General features: G+C 42.3%; 1 protein-coding gene across 1 annotated transcript; it reads right to left on the reverse strand.

The window, feature by feature from the left end:
* Positions 1–610: 610 nt before the first annotated feature.
* Positions 611–22,181, reverse strand: kpnb3 (karyopherin (importin) beta 3). The gene is made up of 26 exons (XM_030070767.1): positions 22,014–22,181; positions 18,991–19,071; positions 17,335–17,527; positions 16,592–16,694; positions 16,074–16,170; positions 15,880–15,984; positions 15,581–15,703; positions 14,765–14,885; positions 14,398–14,485; positions 13,823–13,929; positions 13,113–13,237; positions 12,172–12,261; positions 11,876–12,049; positions 11,565–11,783; positions 10,748–10,831; positions 9,575–9,707; positions 7,755–7,876; positions 7,442–7,538; positions 7,142–7,314; positions 6,324–6,435; positions 5,971–6,026; positions 5,243–5,365; positions 4,043–4,262; positions 3,020–3,248; positions 2,769–2,910; positions 611–1,867 (listed from the first exon to the last, which is right to left on the reverse strand). Exons 1-26 carry the CDS (start codon positions 22,089–22,091, stop codon positions 1,781–1,783), a joined length of 3,282 nt encoding a protein of 1,093 aa, XP_029926627.1. The 5' UTR covers positions 22,092–22,181; the 3' UTR covers positions 611–1,780.
* Positions 22,182–22,859: the final 678 nt, after the last annotated feature.

Raw genomic sequence — 22,859 nt, forward strand, 5'->3', positions numbered from 1 at the left:
TTTTACTTTGATGCTGAGCATGACTCATCTGGACAAAATTAGGTGGTTAAATTACATTGGATTAAATGTTTGACTATTTGATGACTTTTAAAGCATTTTCAGGCTTTTCAAGCACCTGAGGACATCCTGTATACAGCGATAAGCAGCATCCTGACCCACAAGACTGATGTGTCCCAGCAGCATGTGAACGCACCAGAGGACATGTAGACTTTTTAACACTTTGACAAATCCAGTGTTTCCCCCCTTCACTGGTTATTGTTATGCTGTAATGTCCATGTTTGTTTATGTGGGAGTCACTTGGTATATCTGCATTTAGAAAACACAAACACGGGTGGGAAGTTAACTAGAACTTGTGATTTTCAAGTTATGGCTGCCTGAAATGGAGGAAACATTCAAATATTAAAACAATATGCTGACAGTTTTATTTTGAAGTAACGGCTAACTAATGGAAAGAAGACTGGTCTCGTTCTTTAATTAGCAGGGGTGGAACAATCTGTGCACCACTTTGATTTTGACTTATATTAAAAAAGCTGCACTATAAAAAATGCTCATGTTGACTTAAATAAAAAAAAAGAGAAATATATAAAACAGACACACACACAAACAAAAGTCCTTCTGAAGTCTCGACTGAAACTTTATTGTAATTTCTGGAATTCCATCACATACCTGCAGAACTGCAAAGGGCCAAAACCAAAAACTTTAGAGGATGGTAGCACGCATTTTACAAATACTCTACAATCCTGTGTTCCTTCAGCTTGTCACACACGTCGCGGCCAAGACCCACTATGGATTATTGCACTTCCTACGAGTGCCCTTTACCAAACTGCTATAAAAAGGGTGCAAACCGCTACGAAAACATTGTTTTTTTTTCATCTCCCATGAATAGCTGTCTGGAAGGCTATGAAGGGAACTTGCTGAGGCTGATGTCAACTCTCCCAGACGACAATGATGTAGATTTCCTAACTAGTTTATATTTCCTAGAGTTAGCCACTTACACACATGCCGTTAGTTTTTTTAAAGTTTTTTTTTTTAAGTTTTTTTTTTTTAGACACATACCCTCTGACCCGTGGCGAACAGAGGCCATTTCCACCCAGATAACACTGGGAATACAGAACAAGGAGAAAAAATAAAACAGAACAAAAAAAGAAAAGAAAAAATTCACAGGAGACAGGCAGTGATCGCCCCACGTGCATTTCCACCTCAATTCATTTCCTCAGTCCGCTTTAATGTCCAGTCCTGTCCCCATTTACCAGCTCTGGCCCTTCTGAGCCCCGACAGTCCAATGAGTTTCCACTGGGTGACATGGAGAATGCTTCAGGGACTAGCTAGACAAGTCAAACCGTCAGGGAATGGCTTAAAAAAAAAAAAAAAAATTAAGTCCAGATATAAGACACGGAACCGTAACGAGATGTGGTTTAAGGGACAGATGCTTTCCTTTGGTTCCCTTTGCACAGGTGAGAACCGGTGACGCTTCTGTTGAGAAGAGGGTGAAAGACTTTTTTTGGTGGCTGGGCGATGTCCTCCATCTGTAGCCGATAATCCAGCCCACTCCCTGGGTGAAGGCTGTATACTAGAGTAGGGTGGTGGAGTGGAGCGGGGTGGGGTGGGGAGGAGGGCAGGGGGGCTGAAGCCGGCATCCATACACACTCATACACACTACAGATCAGAGCAGGAGGAAGAGGAAGGATTGTATGGAGGAGATCCAGGAGCTCGATGCTTCTTTATGGTCTTGGTTAAAAAGGAGGGATCGGGGCGGTGACCGGGGTTTTGAAACGGAGGCTCAAGCAGCGTTGAGGAGGTCCTGTATGGCTTTCTGCTGCGTCTCATTCAGCGTCGATACACACTGCGTCCATAGTCCTCCTGAAGCCTGGGGAGCAGCACACCACAACAATATTCAGGCCAAAAGCTAATCAGCCTCTCAAACATCTTTGCACTCAAGTTAGTTTATTCATTCCAGTCTCTTTGCTGCAGCCCTTTTAACTCTAAACACCTCAAAAACTTATTAAAAACTTAACTTTATTCAATTATGCATTGCGGGTGAGTGTTAAAGTCCTGAACATTTGGTTCAGTGCAGAGGTCAGATTTCAGAAAAAATATGGATAAATAGATGATTCATAAAATGCCTTTAGTAATGGCTTTCTTAAAGTTAGATGACAAGCCGCTTCTGTAAAATCTGTTTTTCCCGACACAAAACTACCTGGGATTTCTCTCTACAGTGTGGTAAGTAAGAGATAAATACAGCAAGTTAAGTAGAAAACAAAATATAAAGTTCGGTGTTTGTCCTTTTAGTGTTTTATCACAGTAACTCTGATGCAGCTGGACATGACCAAATTTGCCCCCCCCAAAAAAACAAATGATATATCAAAATAGATAAAATGTTTATGCTGAAATTAATATATAATAACTTTTAAGGCCTAAGAATGATGAAATAGCATTTATGCTGTTTTAAGAACCTGCAGACACCCAGAGTTTGGAAATGATAACTGTTAGACATCACCACTCTGACAGAACGCAACTTAACGTGAGAAACTGATAGATCACTTTTATCAAATATACATGGACCGTGAGCATGTACACATGATGAGAAGTTATAGTGGTTTCAGTCTCAGAGCCTCTACACCCCTAGATATTACACTGAATTTACTGACATTACCAAACATTTTTTTTTTATACTAAAGAAAATTAGAGTGACTGTTATTGTTACACTGCCAAGAGGCGAAAGCACTCAGGAGTGAAAATTAAGCTTTAAAATTCAACAACTTCCTCACCTGAACTTGGCGGATGACGTGTGCCAGCCGTTTGCTGCATGCATCTTCGCTCTTAACTGACTCGTTGGCTACTCCCTCTGCGATGATGAGGAATATTTTGGGAAGGTTGGAATTGTCTGGTCCGAGGATGATGGGATTGTTGCTATAAAAAAAAAGTCAAAAAGATTTAGAGGGAAGGTTACAATCAATATCAATGTGCTGGAAAATAAAGATAACTGAAGGTGACTGAGGTAAATCAAACGCCCTCCTACGTTTCGATGAGGTCACACAGAAAGTCGAACGTGTGCACAGCCTCCTCCTTGTCCTCGTTGAGTGGCAGCCAGCCCAGCCAGTGGGGGAGGATCTCGTTAACGTTGGCACACTCTGGCCTGAACCTCATTACTTTCCCGACAGCGGAGATGCAGTTCTCTGTGGCGTTGACGTTCTCCTTGGAGCGTGATTCGGCTGCCTGGATCACTCCCACAAGCAGCGGGATGGCCTCTGACGGGAGGACAGACAGAAAAATCAACTTCAGGTCTAAAAACCATCCCGAGCCTTTAAATGAGCTTTGGCCAGTGAGATCTGCAAGTCGCTGGAGATCTGTTCATGTTCTGACTGAGCAGGAGACCAACAAGTCAAAAAGTGACGCTGGTCAGGCAAGAAAAGTAGATCCACTTCAGGCACATTAATGCCCCCTTTTCCATTACAGTTATCAGTTCTACTCGCCTCTATTCGCTTTTTTTGGTTTTCTATTGGGCAAGAGTTTGGGATTGTATCTGGTGCTGGATACTATTTCTGGAACTAAACTAAACGGTGACATGAAACGGTGCAGACCACTGATTGGTCAGAGAGGAACTGAACAGCAAAGCCCTGCCGGTCGCTGCTTACTATCAGGAAATACAAAAACCAAGACTCTCAAAACCTGCGTCAAAGCTGATGATCTTCAAGTGGGTTTTGATGTAGAGAATGGAGGAAAAACTAGTCAAAAACACCCACAAGTGACTGACAAGGCTTCGCTGTGAGACGGTGCTATCTGAAATGGAAAATTAAATCCAGAAGAGACTAGTACTGAAAGCGAGAAGAGCCTACATTATGTAATGGAAAAGTGCCATTACATGGAGCAGTGAGCCTTTATTTCACAGGTATTTTCAGTCAAAAGCATGTGTAAAGAAAAAAATACAATGTTAGCAGGTTGGATCTTGGCTGATCTGATGTACCAGATGGCACTGAAAACTAAACACAGGCGTAACCATGATCTTTTTTTAAGACTTGAAGGGCCTCTCGACAGCCTTTACCTGTGCAGAATGGCCGGTAGTTCTCTCCTCCGTACTGAGCCATGACACCGACGCCGTAAGCTGCCGCCTGCCGGACCTCAGGGCTCGAGTCACATAGCGACTGCAGCATCGGCCGCAGGAAATACTCAGCATATTTAAAAGAAGAGGGACTGCAGTGCTCCACCACATCGTCAAAGATACACAAACCCCACTGTCTGTCGGCCCAGGGCCTGTTGGGACACTGGAGAGAGGGCAAGGCAAGTTTTAGGCTACAATGCAGTGTGATGACTATCATTAAAATCCCATCACTTCTTCAAACTTTCAATAACCTAGTTTGCCTTAGTTTGGTGAGCAGCCTTGGCTTCTTGTATAATTTGGCTGAAACCATCTGATGCATCAAAGTGTACAGGAATATTGTTCACCTTGTTTCTCCCATTTACAGTGAACTAATTAAAAACTTCCACCACAGCAGACAGTTCACATGTTGAGTGTAAATTTGTCTGCAGAAATGAGTACACGAGTAGCATGCTGAGCTCAACATGCTACTAATGAAAAGTGTGAACAGACCGTGTTAAAGGTTGTTTGGTGCCCTCTACTGGCCAAGCCTGAGGAGAACCCCTGAACAAATTCCTATAGCCTTGAGAGGGCTTTTCAGTCAACACATTTCAGCCTTTTTACACTGGAGGAAAACATACAATAAACAGTGAGGTGGACATCATTTTTTGAAGCTATACAGTTGTACTATTTTCATTTCTGCAATATTCTGTGGAAATTTCACAGAATAAAACAGCTTTAACATTGCTATTGCTTGTGAAATTGCAGCTGCAAACCTTACAATATTGATGTCAACACATCCCTGATGCTGTCAAAAGGAAATAAAATAACATTTAATTTGCCCTTTTTGCCAACTACATAACGAGAGAACTAAAAAAGATCTCCAAAGCTATTGTTCAAATTTCAATTGCAATTTCGTCGAGAAAAATGACAGCATTCATGTAACCATTATTTCATGTGCTGAACTTAGTAACTTCATATTCCAGACATTACATTTTAGTAACATCTAGTGATGCTGACAGCAACTGCAGATAATCTTGACTCATTTTCCTCATGTTCCTGTGGTGTTTGTGTGGTGCCTTCAGTTTTCTGTCATGTGTGTAGGATTCCTGAGACGCTTGACTGCTAGTGACAATGTATTGCTGACTGATTCACAACAATACTTACTATTAGCTGGACGATGAGCTGCAGCAGCTGCTCAAACCAAGGAAGGACCTTCTCTTTGTAACTACTGAAGACTGAGTGCAAGATGTCTGACACCTTCGTCAGGATGTAAACGTCATTTTCATCCTGCCAAAAGCAAACAAATAGAGGAGGGGCAAAAATGAAGCATGGTCACATACATGTTTTTACAACAGGATTACATCTCATGGACAAAATTAATGAACTTCAAATGAACTTAAGACATTTTTGTCCCAAAGTATGCTTTTATATCAAGTTGAGTCAAAGGCTTGGAAATTGTGCTCCAAGAAAGGACAGCACAGTTACAGCTGATTACTCATTTCTGTCAAGTTTGATTTCTCAAACTTGCGTGATGCATTGCATGGAGAGAGAAATCTGTCTGCTGATGTTAATGAGCTCCTAACAAGGAGCCAACAACTATCAGGGAACAAGTTTGCTGTTTGCTGTAGGATGGCACACGTGTGCACCAGCATCATGAACTACCCTACCAATAAACATGAACAAGCAGCCAAATGCTGGAAGCTCAGCTGAAGCCAATAAACTTAAGGATACTTCAATAAGCATCCATGTTGCCATCGAACATCTCAGTCATTTACAGGCCAAAGATCGGTGCCAAAAGAGACCAAGTTTGTCATAATCAAAGACAATGCATTTGACACTTTCAGATGTGTTTTGACTGACACTTTCGGCTCTCACTTCAGTGAAAAGTTTACCTCATCTTGTAATGTTTCCTCCACCTGCTCATCATAGTCTTCGTCCTGTCTCTTGGCTGTGGAGGACAGGACAATGTTATAGTGAAACCAGCTGCACCAAAGTGTCCCTTTTCCTCCACTGACTCAAATCTGGGGCAATTAATACCCGCTCACATGCACTGAGGCTATTTCTGTAGAGATCCAACATACGACCAAGGACTTTGGCCTGGTACAGACCTCGACTTTGTTTCTGTTCACTTCATGAAAGATTCTGAGCCTGATGTCATCCATTTATCTTTCTGTGTACTCCTTTTCTATAGCGATGGCGATCTGCGTAGCTAAATTCATATTTGACATAGAAAATAACACCTTACCTTGTCTGAGCTCCTGGTTCTTAAAATGCTCCTCCAGCTTTCCCTTCAAAATGCCACCCAGCTCCTCAAAATGCTCATTGTTCAGGCAGCCGTCTCCCATCAACTCAATACACTGAACACAGAAGAAAAGTCGCATCAGTAAAGTCTGATTATGGACAGGGTGCCCAAACAATGTATTAAATCTTCACAGCTTTCAATCTGCAAAACATGTGTAATTTCAAAAGTTTTAAAGACTTTAAAAGAACTGAACTGTAGGTTTTACAGGATTTCCCATGACCGCTCATGCAAAATACTCAAGTTGAAACTGTCACATTTTGAATTTTGTGTCATGTTTTTTTTTTTTTTTTTTAAGTTACACCATCGTTTCACACAGTGATGGTTCCAAATGACAGCAAGAGGAAACTGTAAAAAAATTGGACTTCAATATCAAGAGATTCTTTAATTTGACATCAGTCAATTGCACACAGCAAATATATGTCATGCTTAAAAAATTCATTTGCCATTACAAAATGGATTTTAGATTTCACAAGAATTAACCACGAATACTGTGAGGAAATTGTGTCCGATGACTGAACTGAGACCACAAATTTATCTTATTTGCCTAAATTAAATTTCTGGTAGTTGTAACTGATGCGGTTTTATGTAGTGCAGCTTTCAAACTTTTATTGTAATCTTGGAGAAGGCTGAGATTTACTAAAATGTCAACCTATCCCTTTAAACTTGACGTTTTCCATGTAGCTGTCAACATCTGGAGAAACTTTTACCAGTACAAAACAAATTAAAAGCATTTGACCCAAATTGAATATTTAATGCGTTACCTTGGCAAATGAATGCATGATTTCCGACAGGACATCTGAGTCGGGTTCTGTTCCGATGGCCTTGATGAGGGCATCGCACATAAAGTGCCACATCTGGGTCAGGTACTCTGGGCCACGAACCCGCGCACACTCCAGCAGCAGGGGCATGGACTCAGCTGCCGCCACCCGGACACGTGACATGGTCAAGAAAAACACACTTGAAATTTAAGCTGTGCGGATGTGCAGTTTTAAGATTAAACATTCCTAGCTAACACTCGTGTCAAAGGTGAGAACTCAAGAGCGTCTCCAACAAAAGGATATCATCATGAAAGTAGAACTTCAGTAGTGGCACCATCAGCTTCACCACCTGCTCTGTGTATTCCACAAAACCCTCCTTCAGCTCTTTGGCGTAGCACACCTACAAACACAAAGACATCTTGCTATTAGGGCTGGATGTTGTTAAGATCATTATGATACCGTTTTGTTTTCATGCAGCACTTGTTGCAAAATATCAAGTTTAGCTACCAAAAACAGAGCTAGAGATTGAAGAGGGCCAAACAAAACAAAACAAAAAAAAAGGTGAAAATATACAAAATCATGTGCCTCCAGGGAACAAACAAGGTGCCTTGCTCACCAGCATCTGACAGGCGGTGGCCTTCTCCTCCAGGCCGGCCGTCTTGATGCCGAAGCTCTGCTGGTCTCCCAGGTTGACAAACTCCCATCCGTCATCCTCTGATATGTTCTCCATGTCCTGGGCTGAAAGGGGGAAACAGACACGTCGCATTATTCATTTTACTTGTATCACTCAACTTTATGTGAACACCACTGTCGTTATGAGCGATGGCCAGGAGTGATGTTTTCCCAGATCGAGTGACGGCATGAATTTCTCCAGGGGCTATCGATTCCTCACTTATCTTATGGAGGCAGCAATACCAATGCACGGCAATATATCTGATGCATAATGCTTACTTCAAATAAAAACAGCCACAGTGACCATTTAATATAATGAATTTAGTCACAGCGAACAAAAAAGCATAAAATAATCAGCCTATTTAATTGCAAAAAGGCATCAACTATCGAATGTAGCAAAATCAAAACAAAAGCCAGGCACGGGCTACAGTAACGTGCAGTAACTAAGAAGTAAAAGTGAGAAAGCCTGTTAGCAAAATTAAAAACAAAAAACAGGCATGCACATGTAAAAGAAGTTCCCTCATAACGGCGAGTAACAGAGGAATCAATGACTCATTCCTGTACCTAGTTGTTACATACAGTTCACCCACTCCAATGTCATAACTTTGTCAAGAAAAGCACTTTCTGCTCCAGTCTGGAGTACTACTACACGACTTGACCCAAAAAAACACACGCAGACACTCTTAATGAGCAGATGCAGCTATTTCAGCCACGCTCACTGCTGACAGGTACATAAAAAACACACAGCCATGCAGTCTCCATAGACAAAACAACAGCAGAGGAAATATTTCATAGTGAAGAGCTGAGGGGGGCTTTGGTGGGACGCCGTCACATGATGCCACTTCAAGAGCGGCCCTGGTTGACTTTTTGCGCCATTATTGTGAAGTGATATCGTGAAAGAGCAGCAGCGGCTAAAATGTGGAGCTGATAGACGCGACAAGTGCTGAGTCGTGTACAAGCGGTCTGTCCTCAGTTGTCCTCGGGTTCAACGCTCACTATCAAGTTCCAAACCAACATCAGCACAGCAGCTGCTCATGAGGGGCTTCACGGCGGGTTGTGGTGTAGATCACCATGTGCCGTGGCTGAAGTGGTGTATAACTGGAGCTGAACCACCACATTGCCAGGAAAGATCAATCACGTGTTACGATCTGGCAGTCTGACAGTCAAATCTGTGTTTTTCTGAATGCCCAGAAAGCACTACCTGCAGAGTTTGGTGGAGGAGGAATAATGATCTGGGCTTGTTTCTCCATTCTTTGCACTACTTTTCTGCTTCCAGATAATTGTATGCCTGCAAACTTTGTGGCAACAGTTTCCTTTCCTGTTTTCTGCACAAAGCGAAGTCCAAACAGATATGGTGTCAAGATTTGTGTGCAGGAACTTGACTGTCCCACTGAGGCTGTAATAGTGGCAAAGTTGGGACCAACTCCTTCCTCATGCCCATGACTTTAGAATGAGATGTTGCACAAAATGATGTCCACAGACCTTTTAGCCATGTAGCGTATGTAAAAAGATGACTACTATAATCAAGCTGTTAACACCAAGGATGAGTAAAACCACACAATTCTCACATAACACCAGAAAATTAACCAGTGGAAGAGAAAATGAAATGTACCATGATTAAACACAGTACTACAAGTTAAACTTCTCACATAATGTAGAACAAACAGGAAAAGCAGAGACAACAGTAAGTGAACACACCCAAGCGTCACACCAGCGTCAAATTACAATAACATGTATTTGAGAACGGTGTTGCGTGTCACTTACTGTCGAGGAGGGCCACCTCTGGCTTGATGGAGGCCGTCTTCATCAAGGGGCCCATCACGACTGGCAGGTACTGCTGAAACTCCTTCCCCAGGATTTTACACATCCTCGCCCAGGCTGAGATCATGTACGAGATCTGAGGAAAACACAAAACAAAACCTTGCGATTAATCCTGTTCACCTCATGTGAGAATTTGACGATAAAAGCAACAAAGTAATCTAAAATCTGACTTCCAATCCTGAGTTTACCGGCTGGAAACTGATGTAAAGGCCATTTTCTATTAGCTCCTCAGCATCACAGCTAAAATCATTTGTGTCTCCAGTCTCGTCTCCTGCAGTCTGACACTTGCAGGTGAGTGTGTTTAACCCATATTTCCATATTCAATTCCCACTGGAAAATGTTCTCACACTCGCTTTGTTTGCAAAAGAGCTGAAGTCAACGCCTGTGCAGACAAGTTGGACCTAGAGGGTCGACAATGCATTTAACTATGCTAGTGCTAGTGCAGCTCTTGAATGTCTATTCTGTGGAAAATCACTCGTCAGTGGCTTAACTCATTCTTTCATCCACTAAACCCAGTATGTGTTTGTTGAAGGACACACAGTTCCAACAGTTCACAGCACATTTTCATGAAGAACACTACCTTCCCATTTTCGCCTCCCTTGGCATTTCTTTCTCACCATTGCTGTTGCCTTTGTCCTGTGACATAGACTACCTTTGTAGTAATAAAGGCTGTTTCCAGAAACCATCAAGTTAATTTTAAACGTCTGAATGCAATTACAAAGCTAATTAAAGGCCAAATTCTCAGAGAAAATACATCATACCAGAATAATTACTCTCACAAAAAAGAATTATATAAACAGATAGATATTAAGACATAAACATCTATATCACTCATGTTGATGTAATGCTAGGTGGGGGCAATTACTCAACTGCATTTAAAGTCTATCATTTTTGAACTGACAGACTAAATCATGTTTGCAGCCTAGAAATATTGATGGTCTTTATATGTATTTTAGTTAGTAATTTAACTTAAGACAAATCAAGACTTTAAGGACAAGCAGACAACCTATAATAAGTCTGAACAAACAGTTTGGTTAAAGATGCGAGCAGAGAAACAAGACAAGTGACTGGGGATCAGAGCAGGTTGGTTGTTTGTTTTCACGGCTAACTTCTCACCTGAGGATCGTCGTCTTCCAGATCATTAAAATCTGTCTGGGTCTTGAGGAGAAGCTGCATCACAGCCGAGGCATCTGGCATGAACTGTTGAACCAAAAATGTGCATGGAAACCACAGAAATGAGTCGTGTGCGAGCAGACTTAAGAGTTAAATCATTTTCACATGTACTTCACTAAGCCACCAGAAAACTGCAATGCACCATGTGGAGGAACTGTGCTTATTGTACCTTATCTAACTTTAGTCCCTTGTGATTGTAGGGCCTCACCAAGGTCCTCTTTTACCTGATGTATCTAAGAGAAGCATCATCTGACCTTCAATCAAGCTAAAGACTGCCCTGTTCCTAAGCAACATTATCTGAAGTTAGCCTCCCTTTTTTCCCTTATCTTCACTTTAAGAAGCCCCTGTACAGTTTCACATTGCAGGCAACAGGCGCCGCTATACTTTTCTCCATGTTGGTGAATAAAATGTGCTTTGCTTATCCTGAGAACAGACAGAAAGGAGTATGATTCAACAAATGGAGCAGCTTTGGGTTGGGGGAGCTGTACAACACAGTAAAACATGCAGTGACATTTACCTATGTTTACTTTAGTGCTCAGAAGTCCATTTCAAACAATAAATGGACTTAAGTAAGAGTTTGTATCACAGGCGATATATAAACTTTCTGAGATGCCTGAATTTAGTGTTGTGACTCCTGTGATGGAAGGTATCCATCTGATAATTCCAATGATTTAACCACTTTCCAACTTTAACATGCCAAAGCAGATTTCCTGACAGATGCTCACTGTAATGTAAGAGTGGGAGTCGTTTGACGCCGTACCTTCTCTTTGCCCACGGCCAGACCGATGAGGCTGATGCACTCGATGGTCTTGCCGCGCAGCAGCCGCAGCTCCTTCTGCACCGCGTTTTCTACGATGTGTTTCAGCGAAGGCATGAAAAGGTCGTAGTAGGGCACAAACTTCTCCTCAGCCGTGTCAGCAACCGAGGCGATGGATGTCACTACCTGCTCCAGGACGAGTTTGGTGCCTTTCTGGATCAGCTAGGCAAAGACAAAGAAAAATACACCATGACATCACCTGATGGCTACAGAGGAAGGCAGCGCTGAGCCATCTTCTCTCAGTATCTAGGTACCTCTTGGAGTTTGGCCACCATGATGACGTGGAGGTGCTGCACCAGGTTGTCCAGGTAGGGGATGAGCAGTGATTTGGGACAGTCCTCAGTGAAGTTGATGAGGGCAGCAGCAGCATGTGCCTGCACCCGAGGGTTACTCTGGTCCTCCATGGTCTGAAGCAGGGCTGAGATTACCTGCAGGGAATGAGGAAGCTCTGGTAACTGACAACCAGCTAAGTATTGAATAAACAACATTTTGCCAACAGAAAACCATTTCAACTGATTTTCCCCACAGCTCTACATGTTCTTTCAGATACCTTGTCATGGAATTTCTTTTGGAAGGTGGGGGCGAAGTCTGTGGCCATCTGTCCAATCGCGTTGCAAGCAGCATAGCGCACTCTAGGATGCTGAGGAGGGAGAGAAAGGCAAGAGTCAAACATAAAACACTGCATCTGTTTGACAGACTCCCTGAAACAACCAAACAAGTATAACATGAAGAAAAAAAGCATTGTACGTCACCATACATCAACTCACTTGCTGTGGGTGTAGTTTAGTCGAACATGAGCAAAGCTCCCAAAACCTGATCTAACTGACTACAGGCTGTAAATTTGTTCAGCCAAGTCACTGGGGTTGGGCGATAAATGTATTAATTCAGATTTATGTTATTTTGACTACATTACATACATTATAAAAAGCAAGCTGAGCACTGTGTCAAACAATTTGCTCATTTACACACGGCATGCATGACCAAAAATTTATACACAAATCACCAGTCAGATGATCATGCCCACTAAGATTCCTCTCAGTTAGCAGTTATAGTTAATCAAAAATAAGAAAAATCCAGATTAAAATCATAAGAAATTTTGGAGGGGAAAAAGTGAGATTTTATTTTAAGGCTGTATCACTCAGATCTATAATTAACTTGAATTAATTAACTTTTGTTTAAACTTTGGCTAAAAACACATTTTACTACTGGGAGAATGTCCTTTGTTGATTACACTTTGTTGCCACTATGACCTCCAATTAGAAATTACCATCATAAAAACCAACTATTGAGAAAAGCATCTCAAATTTTCAAAAAGATTAGTTTGTTGTCAAAGGCATTCTCCTTGCCTAACTTGCGTCTGCTGTACATACTGTAATGTACACCAAGTTACATCTACTATCAAAGTGAGTAAACTAATAAGGTCAGCTGACCCTCCACTGTATCCCTGTATAAAACAATATTTTCCTAAGAGCCAGGGCTTGTGTTTCTTACAGGGTCAGAGCAGAAGAGCAGGACGAAGCTGACGATCTCGTTGAGGATGGCCTCCATCTGTTGGTGGCAGCCCTCGCCAATGGCCGACAGCGCCATCAGCCCGGCGTGGCGGTACTTCCAGTCAGCTGCAAACAAACAGAGACTTGATTTCAATCACTTTCAAATACATTATGCAAGATTCCTGGAAAATGTCCCATTTTATGAACTTGCCTGATATCCCTTTTCTTCCTCTGGGAGTTTATTAAATATCTTGACTTTCCCTGTTTGAATAAAACCTCAATTCCACTATATGCCAAGTGACATTCTGAATTTGGCAGCCTCTTGAATTAAAACAAAGTCAAACTGGCTAAGCACAGCAGTAACAACGTTGGCCTCTAGTCATTTCACACTGAGGCTCAACACTTCACTGCTTGTGTCCTGCATAGTTAGTTTGATTAACTGTAAAAATCTAGATACAATTAAATGTTTTTTTCCCCATATCTCCTCAATGAACTCAGTAAATAAGCTTTACAGATCTTCAATGTCAGCTGCAGATGGGGAAATCTTTGCACTCCTGGGTTTTGCAAATATGTCTGGACTGAATAGCTTTGCACATCAAAAATGATTAAAAGAGATTCACCCGCCTAATATGAACTTTCAAACACAGAAGTGTCAGTGCAAAGCAGTAAGTGATCATTAGAATATCTTCCAGTATTGACGTGTTTACTTACGGTTCTGTAGCATCTGCATGATGTGCTGTTTGATCATTGGCAGGACGATCTTTCCCCCCAAACCACAGGCGATCCTGTCAAGAGCGCTCTCCCCAGCCACCGCATTACTGAGAAGTCACAAGGAACAACACGCAGTTAAATAGAGTTTGACAGAAATTTAACCAGTCTCACTAACAGTGTGCAGAATTTACAGAGCAGGGGATGCAGATAAAACAGTTTTGATGGTGGTTGATTTTGAGTGTCACAGCACTAAAACTCTGTGACAATCTGTCCCCTTCAAAATCTGTTTTTTCTGTACTGATTGTTTTGACAAGCTAAATAGGTTTTGTGAAATACCATGGGAGGCAAAGGGGAAAAAAAACAACAAATCATTATCTATTTTAGCATATGAATGGGTGACAGCCTTAGCACTTCTCATTCTCCCAGTAATCAGTGATGCAGTTTTCTACAAAGAAAGGACAGAAAGGAAAGATTCCTGCTTTCTGAATCTCTGCAGGATATGTGACAAACCAAGTTGGCTGTCTCATTGGACACCGTGTTTACATGTTGTTGGGTGAGGATATGGAAGTTGTTACCTGTCAAAGTCATCATCCTCCAGCTCGTCAGCCATGGCCCACTCCTCATCCTCCTCTAGATCCACCATCATAGCGAGCATCTGGGGCACTGACCACAGAACATTTACATAAGTCTATATTTCTTCACAAATGTATGATGTCAAGCACAGTAAGACAGGGCTGTGGCTGAATTCAGGCTCAAACATCAGTGTGAACAATCTAAAAAAAAAAAAGTTTGAATTCAACCCTTTCCAAGTCAAACCCACTGAATTTGTGTCACTATTCTATTTGTGGAGAAAAGGGGCGAAACAAGAACTTGGCTGTGGCTCGCCAGTAGCCAGATGGCCTGAAACAAGTGAAGGGAGGTGACGGTGGAGCAGATCCTCACCACTCTGAGAAACAATGGCCGTATGTTTCCTCAGCATCGCTGCTGCCGTCTCAGACAGGGTGACGATGACTTCCAACGCCAACTGCCTCTGCATGTTTGTCAGGTTGGTGTCTGCACATAGCTGCAGAGACAGGGAACTCGTTTTACTCCGTGGCATACGTCAAAGAGGACCAAGACTAAGTATGTCATTCACACGGTAATCATGTAAAAACAAGCAGCATGCAGCATTTCAGGGCCAAAATAAAAGGTGAAAAAGTCATTGAGTCTCATTTCGAATATTCTGCTTTTTCAGAGTTCATATTCTTTTTACCAGTGTTGTCATTGACTAATGCATGACTGCTTTACAATCTTTAGCTTAATTTCCATGAGCAAAAAGATTTTTCCCCACGGTTGCCAACTAAGAACAAACCAGAAACAGCATATGTTTCCAGTGAAAAAAATTATAATTTCCTGAAACATTTCCAGGTTTTTCATCACTGTATGAACCCTGTTCAACACTCTGCTGTACTCTAGCCCCTGGCAGGGAAGTAAAAAACCTGCATCCACTCCTAAAATGACATGCATGTCTGTATGCACATCAAATTTGCTTGGAAAGTTTTCCCAGGACCCTTTTTTTTTTTTTTAAAGGCACTTAAAAAAAAAAAAAAAAAAAAAAAGAAGAAGAAGACCATCACTCAAAAAATAGTCCCCTACAAGTGAAAGGAAACCCTTCTAGCAGGACTAAGGTGATGTGAGGACGACTCCGTGCCCCTATAATGTGCTGCTTATTATGTAATATGAGATGTTCCATGAAATTGTACTGTCACCCAGACTGACCTTCAGACTGAGCTGCAGGGTGGCCTCCAGGTTGGGTCTCAGGTATTTAGGAGCTGTATCAGCGATTTCCACCAAGGACTTGAGCACAGAGTCGTCTCCCTGGTAGCAGGACTCGTTCACTGCCTGGATGAAAAGGACATATACGCTGTGGTTACAAAAAACATTGGATTTTAAAAATATCAAGAATGTCTGCTTAAAAAACCAACACTGCCTCAAAACCTCACACTAAGGATCATGCAAAATAAATGCTTTTGACATTGAACATTTAAAATAAGATGTGAGGGATTTGGGCGTCTGACCTGCAGGATGCCTGGCAGCAGATCAGAGAAGTGTTTCAGCAGCGCCGTGTTGCTTTCATTGGACAGAACAAAGGAAGCAGCAGCCCGAGCCGCCAGGGTGCGAATCTGAAGGACCACAAGAGAAAATCATGAGTATCAAAACAAAGAAGAAAACTGACTTGTTCAACCGTCTTACCTTGAAAATTAGATCTTACCTGTGGGTTCTCCTGGTCCTGCATGCATTGTACTAGCATGCGCTTGATGACCTCCATGTAATGCTGCTGCTGGTTGCCAAAGATTCCTGGGAAGTTCCTGTGAATGAAAATATGCGTCAGTCACCAATGCTCTTGCATGAATATCCCATCTGATTTGGGCTGATGTAACTACATGGACTGAGAATTAACTGCACAGATCAGTGTTTGCGTCCAGTCAACATGAGCCATTCTTCCCTCTAATATTTAAAAAAAATATATTCAGATAACTCAGAGAAGTTAAGATGTGAGACAACAGAGCGATGCAAAAGACGCTTTGTCTAATCTGCTTGAGGCTTTGTGGCTTAAGTGAAAATTTAACTATGAGAAAATGATTTGTGCATATCCATATTACTGGGGGGAAAGTGGGCCATACACATTTAAAAGAGTCTTCTTTTAACATGTACATGACTAGGTTTTTCCCACACTGAGTTCACATAAATGCCACATGAGGGATAAATAAGAGAAGTCAGTGAGTTCACCAGAATATGTGCAGGGCAGCTTCTCGCAGGCCGACGTTCTGGGAGTTGACTGAATCAAATAGAAACTTGAGCAACTCTGGCCACTGGTTGTTCCCGTCATCATCTAGAGGACAAACATCAAATGCAAAAGGCAAAAATCAAGATCAGGTGAAACTTTGCAGAGTAAAAACAAAAAACAAAAAAATGTGATGGGACGAAATGCTTATCTTAACATCATAACGCCTCAAAACACACTATGGAGTTCAGGATTCAATGCAATCACAGTATGACACAATAATAAGTCTGAAAACAAACTATGACTGTGCAGAATTACGCTCAATTTCTTGGCCACAAATCTTTCCAGTGATGTTGCCGACTCGCTGGAATGTAAATAATTTAAGACTGCCGTCATTGCAATGGCAAATAATCCAGTTTGCTGGTGAGCTTATTGATACACGAGAGGATTTTTGTCCCGTGATACAAACTGACACAGTTCGCATTGCAACGAGTTTAATTTCAAGATATCTAATTTCAACATATCACCCTTCCTTAGATGGACATTTTGCTACTCTCTAATAACAGAGCTCACAGCCACGTGCTTTTCTAAACACCTGGCCCTCCATGTAATAAAATTAAATCTTTTCCACAGAAAGATTTTATACACAAAAAGGCAGCTGTGGAAAGGCTCAACAAGCTCACAGTAACAGGTGTGAGCTTTTTCTTAAACATGTATTCTCCTGTCAAACAAAACAGGGGAGCCTTACCAATGAGGTTGCGAGAGAGCTCGGCGGCGATGTCGCAGACCTTCTTGCGGATATTGGGTGAAGTCTCCTGCTGGATGCTGGTCAGCAGCTCTGTCTTGATGGCCGTCTGCATCTCCAGTGTCAGGCCGGGGTAGATCTCTTCGAAGGACGAGGACAGCAGCCGCCGCAGCAGCACCGCCGCCATCTGTTTAACCTGGAGGGAACACACACATTTCAAGATGTGACAGGATTCTCCACAATGACTTTTCCACAAGTTGGGATACCTGCTTTCCCTTTTTGGCAAGTTAAAGTTGACAGCTTTTGCTTTGTTTCTTTTACCAGCGCCCTGTAATTGCCTGTCTACAAACAACATGGTGCAAGAGAGCGCAGAGTAAGTGGGAAAAGCTGTCAGGTCAAAAATAAACAAAAAATTCAGAGACAAATTAAGTGACTAAATTAGAAAAGACATGACTAGGGGAGATGCTTTTATGACCAACTGTGGTGTGTCCACTGGTTCCTCTTCTTGATCATTAAACCTGCCGTAAACTTGAACAAAGAAGTCTGATCTCAGTCACAGATAATTTGAACAAATACTTGTCTACCTTTGTGATGTTGCAGTCGTCTCACAGCACTTATGGCACAATGGTCTTATTTATTTATTTATTTTTTTAATGAGGTTATCTGTGATTTGAGCCAAAGATATTTCAGGTCACACCAAATTTGCTGCCAATTTATATACATAAAATACATGGAAACAGAAAGTACCAAGAGACATTCAGCTGCCAAAATAAATATGAAGAAATTCCAGTGGCCTGAGCAGCATTTCCAATTTAGATGAAACATAACTATTTAGAGAAATAAAGGCTGCCCTGGAACAACTTGCAGCATCTCAAAAAGGCAGAGTCACACTCCTGCCTGGGCTGTGCACCTCCTTGGCTGCTCCCATTTCAACACGCTAAAAATATCAGCCTTGAGGTAAGGAAAATGAGGAGGCATGAGGAACCAAGCAGCTGGTGGACGCAGAGTAAACATAACCTGCAAAATGCAAAACACTGCTCAGATGTGATGAGCAGATGACTAATGTATTACATTCTTAAAACGCTGTGTGTTGTGCTTACCTTTTAAAATCAAGGTTACTATAAGAGTAGAGGCAGTTCAGAGCGCACTGTAGTGAAATTAGAGTACGGCTGTGCCGGGTGAGGCCTGACTCCATGACTTTCCAAAACTAAGCCAGTACCTCCATGACCTCAGACCTCTTCGTTCTTCCTGGTTTAATATTTTCTCAAAAAAGGAAGTCAACATAGTCTGTTCCCCTCCAGCTAGGCTGAAATCCTTTCTAACACAACAGCTGTGTCTAACTTACTGAAAACTACATGGGGAAAACACCGATTTATGCAGTTCCTTGATATTTCCTAACTTGCGCAGCAGTGAACACACCATTCCCTTTCCATGATATTCTAGAAAATGTGAGGACAGGTGGGAGAAATCTTTTCACAACACCTTTTCTCTCGAGGCAATTTCACTGTAACAAAAGTATACTGGCAAGTGTTTAGCCACTAATGCAGCAGATGACATAGCATCACCCAGTGCTGACCTATTTTGACAAGCAAGTTCACACTTCCTGAAATACACCCATTTTCCAGGCAACATATTAAAGATGCTGTTGATTGTACCAACCTCCTCAGTGGCAGATGCATCTCTAATGGCCTGCAGCAAGAATGTGATCTTGTTCGGGCCAGGGATGGTATCATATGTCTCCTGCAAAGAAAGTTAATGGACAGTAGTGAGGATAAGATAAGGCAACTAGAACTGACAATCATGAATACAACATAGGCCATTTGGTGTACGCTGATATCTTTAAGCTTAAACAGAACCCCTGGCCCAAGCAGTGCAGCACGTCAAGATGATCTAGTGTTTCTGGTGCTTTTCCAGTCAAAACAGAAGGCGACCTGTTCAAAAAGGCTTTGTACTTAATCTTGAGCTGTTTTGTCTTCTGACTAAAATTCAATCCACCAGGACACAGTCAGGGTGTTTTAGCAGAAAGGAAGCCAGGTTTTATGAAGTGAACACATCTGGAATAGTACGACTGGTCGAAAGATTTATGTACCCGTAATTTTATTTGTTTATTAAAGATACAACAATGGGTATCAATGTGAGGTGTTGAGAAGGTTCATTATAAGAACTGTCTACAGGGGAGGGGTGACATAAAATCCACCAGGAAACCCAGTCACTGGTCTTTAGCAGCATGTTTAAAAGAAACCATCAGCTGTGCGTGTCCTTGGATGAAGTCTTGTGTAACACACTCACTTTACACTCAGCTGGCCCATGGAAAGCTATGCCAAATATGCAAGAACAGAAAGATTTGTGACACAGTGGAGATGAAGTGGAACCTCGGGGTGTATGTGTCGGCTAGCACGGGGGGCAACTCTTAAGGACGGACTCATCCCTGCAGCGGCTGAAATCACACGAGGCTCTGTCTGCATTTCTATTTCCACTTTGGTCTCTGTAGTGTGTCAAGTTCCACAGCACAAATGATGACTTGCAATACTGCTGAAATGCTGCACTGCAATGCTCGCTAACCATCTCCCTGTAGCTTTACTGTAATAAACTGACCAACTGAGGCACAGTAAGTATTCCAATAACATTAACAGGGGTAGGGAAAAAACTGATTCACTTTAGTATCACAATTGCTTTTTTACTCTGTGTTTTATTACTGAATAAATTGTATCATATGAAATGAGCCAACTTAAGAAATCTGTTGGCACCAAGCATGTCATGCTAGGTTGTTGGCAAGAGGTCTAAATATCGCTCCAAAGTTAGGCTACATTTTGGCAAGGGAAAACAGTCATGGCCGTTTTGAAAGGGGTCCCTTGACCTCTGACCTCCAGATATCTGAATGAAAATGGGTCCTCTGGGCAGCCACAGCTCTCCCCTTTGCAGACATGCCCACCTTATGCTAATCCCATGCAGTCCAAATGTGTTCTTCTGGCCTGTTGTAAAATGGTGTGTTTGTGCAGACTGGGGCCTAAACAGTCTTGAAGTTGCATCAGTTGGTTTTGAGTGGAAAGCTGAGACTCTTGTGGATTCAATGAGCCACATTTGATTCATGTGTGGTGATGGGACAGTGATAGGATAATCACAGCTTCATGAAACTTTACACCCACAAACTAGAGCATAAACATTACCCAGACAAGAGTAAGCAACTTCTCTAATACCAAAAACTTACAACTTTCAACTGTTAAAAGCAGCTTGTCAGTATGGTGTTGCATTCATGTACAGCTGGACCCTTTGCTAGTAGCTCTGAGTGAGTGAGCGTGTGTGTGTGTGCTTCTCTAAAGGATGGATTCCAGTGAGCTTAGCCATCGCGGCATACAGTCGGTGTATTATAAAGGAAAGTGCTGACTGCTAGTGAGGGAGGATGATGATGATAAGATTCAACTCGCCCGTCCACAACTCGGGTGCTGAAGAGCAAACTGTGACAACAACAATGTAACACAGCGGACAAGGGGCTAATCATGGTGGGGGGAAAAGTTGAATAGGCCGGCTAACGCAGACTCCAGACCACAGAAATCCTCCGGGTGTGACTAATCCAGTGAGAGGGGACTACCAGACTACCTGATCCCACTGAGATGCACCACAGGAAGTCATTCCTTCCTGTTGCCATCACTGTACACTATTTCACTGTTAAACCATTTCACTGTGCAATAATTAATACCTGTAAACTTGGTGTGTGGTCTTAAAATATGCTCAGTTTCTTATTTCTGCATTTATACTGTTGTATTTCTATAGGATTAATGCACATATTTAAGCCATATTTTTATATTTCTGTTTCTTCTTCTATTTCTTAAAATTTGATTCTTCTCTTGTGAATCTGAGCAACTGCAGCTGACCCAGTTTTACCCTCGGGGATCAATAAAGTATTTCTGCTTCTGATTCAGAGGCAAGGCTCTCCTTTCCGATGACGTGTTTGGAAATGGGGGCTATTTCGTTAGAGACATCCATAACGAGAAATTACAACACAACACGGTAACGCTTGACAGATGTAACCCGCCTCAATAAAAAAAGAAAAGAAAAAAAAAAAACACCTGAAAATCACTGCGGGAGTGACGCTGCCCTGTGAATAAATGATTGGCTCCCAAACTCCATCGTCCACCGTCATCCTCGCCCTCCTGCTCCCACATTAGCCGGCTAACATTGTCAAAACGTGACACGCAAGTCAAGTGAACGGCATTTCTTCTCAACTCTGCCTTTCCACCCTGCCCCAAGTGCTAGCTTAACGTCCTCCTCGGTTTTCCTGAGAGGGGAAAACATTAGCCTGCTAACTAGCCTCCGTGCTACTTCCTCTACTCTACAAAGCTAAGAGGCGAGCTAACGGTCCACTTGATCAGTTTAAGAACGAACAACTAACGGTTTCATTTGAAAAACCACCGACCCGGTAAAAGACGCCCAAGTGTGGGAAATGTTACGACTCAATTCGTGGCTTTACATGCTAATATCGAGCTAGCACAGCTAACTACGCAACATGGTGTTTGTTAGCCTGTGCTAGCGGCGGTTGGTTAGCCGAGTGTCGGCTTCACCTCGCACGTGGGTGCGCGCGGCTACGCTGGATAGCTAGGATGCTAACTCACTAAGCTAACCGGATCGGACCGCTCCGCTCCCCGGCGCTGTCATCCACCGAACCCGGCCGTGTCGCGCCTTACCTCCGCCTGTTTCCTAGCGGTGTTGTCGGGGCTCATCAGGTTGCCCAGCAAGAGGTAGAACTGCTGCTGTTCCGCCATTGCAGTGAGATCCAGAAAAAAAGACCAGCCCGGTGGCGAAGCGGCGAGATGAGCCCGGCAGTTAGAGTCACCGCTCCGGTCACACAATGCTGCTAGGAGCCCATTGGGTCTAATTGTCGACTGGGCTCGCCGCTCATTGGTCAAACGGCCCGCGGCAGAGCCACGCCATTGGCTCACGCAGCTGCCCAGCCCCTATTGGCTGGAATCGACACGGGAAAGTAGATACCTTGTTCTTATTTGTTCGCGGGAAATTTCCAAAGCGCGGGAAAGGAGCAAGTTGCATCAAAGAAGAAAATAGAAACAGATATACACAATGTGTTTCTATGTAGATGACGTGTGGACGGAAACAGTGACACTGAGCCGCAGCCCTGATAATAATGATCATAATCATATCTATTCATGAGGCACTACTCAAAATCGATGTTACAACATGCTTCACAAAGGCAGAAAAAAAAGAAATAAAATAAAATAAATGACTTCACTTCCAACAGATCTTCAGAGAAAATAAACAGCCTGGGGAGAAGTATACTTTTGTTAAATAATAGTAAAGATAATGATGATAATAATAATATTTATTTAGGGAGTACTTTTCAAAATCAGCATTACAAAGTGCTTCACAAAGGCAGCAAAACATAACATAGAATTAAAATACATAAAAATAAAAATGAACAATGAAAAATGAGCAAAATGAACAACAGATTAATTGTACCATAATTTCACTCAGTATGATTAAAAAATATATATATAGTTGATAAATGTTGAGAGGGG

This window comes from Myripristis murdjan, chromosome 2, assembly GCF_902150065.1.
Source record: "Myripristis murdjan chromosome 2, fMyrMur1.1, whole genome shotgun sequence".
Classification (NCBI taxonomy): domain Eukaryota; kingdom Metazoa; phylum Chordata; class Actinopteri; order Holocentriformes; family Holocentridae; genus Myripristis; species Myripristis murdjan.